Source organism: Drosophila albomicans, chromosome 2L (assembly GCF_009650485.2).
Source record: "Drosophila albomicans strain 15112-1751.03 chromosome 2L, ASM965048v2, whole genome shotgun sequence".
Lineage (NCBI taxonomy): Eukaryota > Metazoa > Arthropoda > Insecta > Diptera > Drosophilidae > Drosophila > Drosophila albomicans.
The window spans coordinates 6,149,478-6,157,797 of record NC_047628.2 but is presented as its reverse complement, the minus strand read 5'-3'; the positions used below and the strand labels follow the sequence as shown (position 1 = coordinate 6,157,797).

Sequence of the window (8,320 nt, the reverse complement as noted above, 5' to 3'; positions counted from 1 at the left end):
AAAGGCACTTCACAGGACAATCATGGATCTATTATTCATTTTGACTTACGAATGTCATAGTTTGTAAGGGGTTCCTTATTAAACTTGAAATGTGTATATACTGAAAATTATGTGATTGAAATAGTAGAAACATCATATGTTTAAAGCACATTTTTCCATTTGAACTGTGATAAAGTATGGCTTTTTTATTCGACGATTTGCCAAAATGCTTGTAAAATATATACGATATTCATTAGGGATTCACATTGTATATTTTGCGTTAATTGGCTTGCTTGTTTGTCTGATGTCCCCTTGCCTATGAGTATTATGCCTCAGGTGCCAGGGCGCTGTGTAGTTTTGCTTTTGGGCAAAGTCTGTCTGCCCGAAAACCTTTGGCTACGTTTTTGTCAATATTTTCATTGGAAAAGCAAACAAACATGTTTAAAATAACAAATTAGCATAGACGAACGATACTAAAACAACAAGCAAATTGCAGCACTCTGTAGAGACGGAAGCTACAGCCCTTGGGCATTTTGAGGGTAGCAGCTGGTACCAGTTGAGTTGAGTTGAGTTGTGTTGTGTTTGCTCTTCCAATTTGGTAAACTCACTCGACTTGCAGCACTGCCAATGGCTGCCTCACAGTTACATCAATCACCATCACGGCCCATCGACTCAGCGACTCAACAACTCAACGACTCATCGACACCATAGACTCCATCGAGTTGGAGGAGAACCCAAAATGGCGCATTGGTGTTAATGATGCCGACTTTGAAATTTTACCGACGCGCCCACTGCTGCAAAATACAAATAAATGAAGCAAGTGTCGCCTTCTTTTATTATTCGTTTTTCAAGTTTTCGTCATCATCCACATCCACATCCACATCATCATCATCATCATCATTGTCGCAGTCAGCGGCGGCCACATTCGTCATTTGGCAAACAACCGAAAGCGACACTCGTTGTCTCGAGGACAGACATCACGCTGACAGATACTTTTTTATTTTATTTTCATTTTTTGAGTGCTCGTGAATGATGTGCGAACAAGTTGTAATTATTTCGCATTAACCAGAGAACCTTGTCGACGATATGCTGATGATGCCGTTTGTAATTGCTATTGGCAAAGCCAGCACCATAAGCTCAACCTCTCAGTTTGTCAACATTCTTAAGAATGGCCTGAGTTGTATGGCTTTCACAGCTGCATCTTGGGACTGATGCTTCGAACTGACTCTGACTAATTTATGTGCAGACGTTCAGATTTATTGAGTCAGTCACTGAGATGCCTTGAAAAGTGGAATTTTTAGTTAATGGAGTTATGAACTTATATTTTCAAAATACTTTTATTAAATCGAATAAATGCGGCATAAATAATAAATTCATACAATCGAAATGTTTTTTTAATAATAGTTTATTTACATTTTTATTTACTTTTAAAATTAATCTTATAGAAACATCAGCTAAACATTAAATATGTTTTTTACTAAACTGCATTTTAAACCTCTTAAATTTTAATGAAAATGCATTTAAATGAATTGAAAGTGAGAAGTTAAATTATTTTTAATTCTTTTCTAGCTTATTATTGAGAGACTTAAAAAACCTGATCAAATTTAAGAAAACTCCACAGTTTCTCCTTGCAGCTAAGCTTATTAGCTTAGTCCGTCAGTCGGATAAAAAACCTTTTATAGTATTAATGATAGCTCATCACGTAGAACTAAGAAATACACAAATATGGCAGCTGTTTATTTGTTGACTGATTGTAAATTAATTACATTAAAGCTGGTAAATTTAAATACCTTAATGGGTACCCAAATTATATCAGACCTAACATTCGTATGAAAGATTGGGGACTGTAGCCACAACTGTTATGGCATTCCACCACCCTCGGCGATAAGTAGAGTCCAAGTATTTTTATCGCGACAGAGATCGAAATGAAAGGCACATTTTGTTGCATTTCATTAAGCGAATGCCACCGCTTTTGCTTGATGCCGCCTGTTGGCAGCTAAAGTTTCCCACGTTTACCGCCTACCTACGAGTTTGAGTTTGAGTTTGAGTTCGAGAACGAGAACCAGATACCACGCAAAGTCGTTAAGCAGTCCTCGGTAGTTGCAACACTTCCGCATTTTGTCACCGGAAAGGTAAATCACAAATTTGTTCGTTTTGCTGACCGCGCAACAAGCGGAAATTTAAGTTTTCTTTTTGGTGTGAAAAACGCTAGGAAATAGCTCAGCTTTCGCTTTATGCGCGATGATGATGACCAAGTTTTCCACCCCTATGGTAATTTCACTATTGATATCGAGGTGGTGGTGGTGGTGCCAAGTGCGTGGCGTGGCGTGTTAGCAACCACCGCGAATCGCGGCCGTTTAATTGCATTCGATATGCGCTTTTGGGAAATTTCCCACGATTTTCGTGCAAGATTTTTCCAAAGGCTAACTCCAAAGGCTGCACTCCAGATGCGACGATAAGTTCTTTCCCTCTCCCTCTCCCTCTGCCTTTCCCTGTTCGTCTTCCTCTGGCTCTCTCAATCTTTGGTCGTCATAGGCGTTCTCATCCTCGTCATAATCAACATTAAGACCGTTGATTGTTTTCGCGACTGACCGCGACGTCGCTTGGCAAAGGGGTTGGGGTTGGGGGTTGCTCAGCTTTGATTGAAGAAACTCCCTAAATAACTATGCACTTATGGTATGGTATGGTATGGTATGCAGAGAGATACTCTTGGACAACGGTTTGATTCGTGAGCGTAGTCTGAGATTTGTGTGACTCATAACGAGTTTTCGGCATTGTTCTAAATGTATTTTCATTATTCGCTTCGCTTGGACCTTAAGTGGATAGGTATGAGGATCAGAGTCGGGATCGGAATCGCGCAATCGCTTCTAATGCCAACAGCCTCATTGTTCAGCACCTCGCGGACGCCTTGGCATCTCCTTTGTTTTGCGCAGCTGCCGCTTTGTTTGCCGTGGACAACGGCGAGCGCCCATCGCCAGCCTATTAATCCTGTTCCTGTTCTCATTTAAATAGTATCAGAGAAGCCGAAGCAAGAGCAGCAGCAGAGGATTCAGTTACGCCAGCTTAAAGAAGCGCCCAATTGAGGCGAAATATTCTTTATGCTAATTTCATAAGCACTCTAGTTACTTTTCCTTAAGCCAGTTTAAATCGATGCCCGAGCATCTCATCAAATATGCAGGAGACGATCAAATAAAATACTTGAAAAAGGGTGAAATTAATAACAGTCGATAACGAATTTGGTGGATATTTAATAATTTCTTTAAGAATTTATTTTTTACATTTTCTTATCGATTATGTTCGATATTAATTTCAATTTCCTATGCAAATATACCTGTGATTGTGTAAATTACTGAAATGAAATACAATGCTTAAATATTTACGTCTAAAAATAAATATTCAGGAAATATTTTCGACTATTTACACAGCTTAAAAAGCTTAAAGTACTTTCATCTGTTCGCACCTGTAACAGATGTGCAATTAAAGGCTCGTTGTTGGGTTTTAAAGCAACGATTTTACTCTATCCAAACATTTTTTTGGCAAATATTGAATTTTGCAAAATCATACATATGTATACGAGTATGAAGAGCAGCTGCAAGATAAGAAGTACGAAAGCTACAGTCGAGTGTGCTCGACTGTGATATACCCGCTACTCATTTTGAATAAAAGCAAAACGGCGAGGTGTTATTCTTAAAATACACCAAAAATATACCACAAGATACTAAAAATATAACACAATATGATACACAAAATACTACAAAAATGCTATATATTAACACATACCAAATGTACCATTGAGTGTAAAATATACCACATTATTAATTAAAGCAACTAAGATCTCTCGTAAATGGGCGAATTTTCCATACAAAATCATAAATACTGTAGTTATAATTGTCAGTAGCAAAATTCGAGACTTTAGCTTCAAAATACAAGAGAACGTGTTTAAAATTTTGAAATAGTTTTGATCTGCGAGCAAACATTGCAAGTGCTGTCGAAATACTATATCTCAATAGTCAGTAGTCAATATGAGATCAAGGTGTTGACGTACTTTACAGGGTTGGAGATGCCTCCTTCTGCCTGTTAAATACATTTCCTGGAGGCACGAAGTTATAATACCCTTCTCTCCTATATAAAATATATGTATTTGTTTTATTTTTATTGCTCATATAATATTGAATATTATTACAATTAAATATTTACACATTCATTTCTTCCAAACGAAGGCTAGCGATGTTTTCTCATTGGAATACATAATATTTAAATATTAAACACATTCTCAAATATATATGTAAAGCGCTGACTAAATAAAAGCATCGCAGTCCACTGTTTTGGTCTCTTTGACGGACAATGTAAGGACACGTTCATGCAAGATCATATGGCCAAAAAAGAGCAAAACACTGAGAAAAATATATTCGTCCTTCGGCACATAGAACTGTCGATCGTGTATAATAGTTGCCGTATACATGATCATCGTAACGGCAACGAATGCAAAAAAATTGCGTACTATTGAATATATTAAGCTCGAGCCAAAGACGTAGGCGTTGAGAAAAAAGATGGCCAACATGATGTTGCCCAACGCAACCAGGACACTAAGCATCAAATCGCCTGGCATTAATCGCATCGGAACGTACGCACCATAAATGATTGAGGTAACCACCAGGCAGATCACAATAAGACCCGCATATACATTGACCAGTATTCCCTTTGTATTCTGCTGCTCCATGGCAATGTACAGCGTTGAGCTCTCCACAATGATCGCAACGAGGAATACGTTGCAGGGATACTTGCGACCAAATGCCGTACACGACAGTACCGAGATGCCAAAGAACGTGGCAATGAGCCAATAGCCATATCGCACAGGTGATAATCGGTACTTGCTCCAGTCCAATAAGTATTGAATGAGAAACCATTGAAAGAGCGCAATGAAGGCAAACAACACGCTCAAGAAATAGATGCGCAATTCATGCCGAATTGTCACATCGGGCGGGATGCCATAGATTTCGGGTTCCGATTGACTCATATTGAAGTATACCAGCAAATGAAATAATTTGACAGATAAATTCAAGACTCCTCTGAATGTTACTTAAAACGTTATGAAATAAGTAAATACTGATCAAAATAAAAACCTTGGTCAAGAAAATCCCCTAAAATGTAATTATAAATGAAAAGTCAAATGAAATATAATTAGCTATACATTTAATTAAGAATGCGTTTTTTTTTTAAATAAGTATGAACCAAAAACATGGCATAGGCTGTGAGCCAAAAAGTTAAATATACACTTATTGCCGACATAAAGACCTGCATCAGCGGAATAAACTGATTGCATCCATGGATAGATCTCGCGTTGAACATTCCCATCCATACAGCCACGATTAGGAGGAATACGGAAAGAAGAATGTAAATCTCAAGCGATTTTAAAGCCAATATCAACAAGGCAGCTTTGATCAAAACAATTATAAAAATACCCATGAAAATTACTTGAGTATTGACTCTAGGTATTAGTTCCTGTGACCACATAGCGCCACAGATATAGATAATCACGGTTATCACAATGGACACTGAAATCACCACCAACATGACGATAATATTTTGATTATCCACTAGACCAAATGTTAAAAAAATGACTGCGATCAATGAGACGATTATCTTAGCTATTAGTGACTCGTATCGAGTTTCCACAGCTTGTAAAACACATGTCCACAATAAACCCATAAGTATGCAAAAGAGTTCACGCTTGTAATTCAAATCTAAAACCATACCAGCCGCCGATAACGCCAGACATATCACTGCTGTGATCAATATAAATCCGATCGCAATTAAATATACTTTTCGAACGAACGATTTCAATGTTGCATCGTCGATTACGACTAAACGCTGTTCTTGCTCTGGTTCTAATTTCTGTTCTGGTCTTCGGGTTTCTGTTGGTAATGAAGTAACTGTTCAGGCCACGGATGCATTTTGCGAGAAGATAAAATATTCGAAATAGAATTTAAAATATTAAATTTTACAACTTGATATATAGAACGTTTTAATGATTTTGATTTCAATGTAAATTTTACGATTTCAAACTCAAGGAAACGAAAAATCAAAGTGGTATAATAATTTATGACTTGTGGCAAATAATTAAACTTACTAGATTTCTTATTTGCTTTGGCTGACAATCTGGTATATTTTGCACTCGATGGTATATTTTGAGTGCGCTACTATATCAATATATCAAATATACCTACTCGTATATTTTTAGTATGTCATGGTACATTTTCGGTATATTTTAAGAATAATGCCGCGCTGATTTGTTTTTATTCAAAATGGGTAGCGGGTATCTCACTAATCTTTTTTACTTGTTTTAATTAATTTTATCTGATCGCCACCAAATAATTAGTACTTCCAGCTACTTTAATTTTAGTTGGTTAAACTGTTGTTAAAATAACTTAATGAACAGACTGTTGATCAGAATATATGTCGAAAAGGCAAATATTTTGTGTTAAAAAAAAAGTTGTAATAATCTTATGTTATGGGTAGCGGGTATAAAAAATATATAAGCTTCGCAAAGGCGAGAAAAAGTGCAGTTCATTGGCATATTTAAATTGTGGCAAGATAAAAAATAAATTTCATTTATGAAGTACCAGATAATCTAAAACATAATTTTTATTATTTGATATATAATTCAAAATTGAATACAGAACTTTTCGTGACATTCTGTTTGAATATTTGAAAATAAGTTTTCAAGATACAAAAAATTTGGAGTTAAAGTTCTCAGAATTTGATTCTAAAAAAAAAACCAATAAGTAAATAACATTCTTAGTAAAAATTAATTTTAAGAACTTTTCTTAGAATTTTAATCTTGATTAAGGAATAAAACTTTTTGGTTACATTTTAATACCACTACACGGATGAAGTTCGTATTAAATATTGTAATATGATCTTTTTGGTAATTATGAACTTATTGCAATGTATTGATAATTTACTTTTTATTCATGATCGTATAAATTCACCAGATATATATATATATACATATAAAGACATTCAAATTCATATATTGTTCTTTATTAAAAAGTTGCAAGCTTTGCAGTATCTCGATGGAGAAAATCCTAATGATTTAATTATGATGACTCCAGAATTTCCTTTATTCATGTAATAAAATTTCTTAAAATGTAAGAAAAAAGGTAATGCCACTTTTTTTTTGGTATTGTATTAGTCGTCCTTATGCTTCATGTAAAATTCGAAAATACAAAGGGCTGAAAACGTCACTATAAAATGAAAGTAGATGGTCATAGAGCAGTGCAGCACATCGAACAGAGGCACAACCTGTAGACGACCATGGATATACTGAGCGTGGAAAGGCATTATCACGACTGTCATACACAATAATAGAATGCCAAAGACGAGGTAAAGTACGGGACTCTTCACAAATATTAGCACTATGCCAATTGAGAACAGAGTTATGAGAAAAAGACAACTCAGAACCGCTGTGCAGAGTATTCCAGGCACAAATGACTGTGGACACAGAGCACCACAGACATAGAAAGCGGCAACAATCACAATGGAGATAGCTACACCCAAAAGAACGGTGAGAAATTCTATTTCATCCATAAAACAGGCGCCAGCGAATGTGATAAGAATGACAATAAGTATGGTTATCGCCCAATTCCAGGGAAAAGTATAGCGTATTTTGGGTACACAATCCAAAATTAATATCAAAGGCAATATTGGCAACAGCCAGACGAAAAACGGTACAGGAATCGTTGGATAGAACTCAAATCCGGAGGCAGCGATCGAAAGCCAAGTGACGGAGGTGCTTAATATGAAGATGATTGCAATAAGATATACTTTTCGTATAAACATCTGCAATGTTAGTTCATCGATCACATAAACGACGACCTGATCCGATTCCGGCCTCTGTTCGGGTCTCCGTGTCATAAAAACAACATTTTGCGGCCGCTGTCGCTGTTGCTGTTGTTGCTGATCCTGTGGCTGTTGCTGGTAATGAAATAACTGTTCTGGTCGAGGTTCCATTTTCTTGTTCTTGTAGTTCAACTTAAATTTTTAGCAACGGTACTCAAATATTAGTTTCAGTAAATATTTTAGTTTAAGATAATGACATATAAATCTCTAGTATTTATGATAGGAATTTGATTTCACTTTCCATTTACTATCTAAATAATTCGAAAAATTAGGCAGCATTTTTTGATTCCAGCATTTTTAATCATTATTTTCCTATATAACTGAAAAATTAATTTTTAGGAGTCCCTCATTGAATTGATATTTCCGTATTTTGGATAACAGTTTTTAAATTTAAAGACTAATCATTATATAGAAAGCCCGAATAAAAACTATTTAAATA

General features: G+C 35.9%; 2 protein-coding genes across 2 annotated transcripts; both read right to left on the bottom strand.

Annotated features, from left to right (window-relative positions):
- Positions 1-4,120: 4,120 nt before the first annotated feature.
- Positions 4,121-5,028, bottom strand: LOC117564814 (uncharacterized). The gene has a single exon (XM_034243736.2). It carries the CDS (start codon positions 4,994-4,996, stop codon positions 4,277-4,279), a length of 720 nt encoding a protein of 239 aa, XP_034099627.1. The 5' UTR covers positions 4,997-5,028; the 3' UTR covers positions 4,121-4,276.
- Positions 5,029-7,007: 1,979 nt separating this feature from the next.
- LOC117564493 (uncharacterized) lies at positions 7,008-8,104 on the bottom strand. Its single transcript, XM_034243307.2, has one exon. The coding sequence runs from the start codon at positions 7,990-7,992 to the stop codon at positions 7,171-7,173; it is 822 nt and encodes a 273-aa protein (XP_034099198.1). The 5' UTR covers positions 7,993-8,104; the 3' UTR covers positions 7,008-7,170.
- Positions 8,105-8,320: the final 216 nt, after the last annotated feature.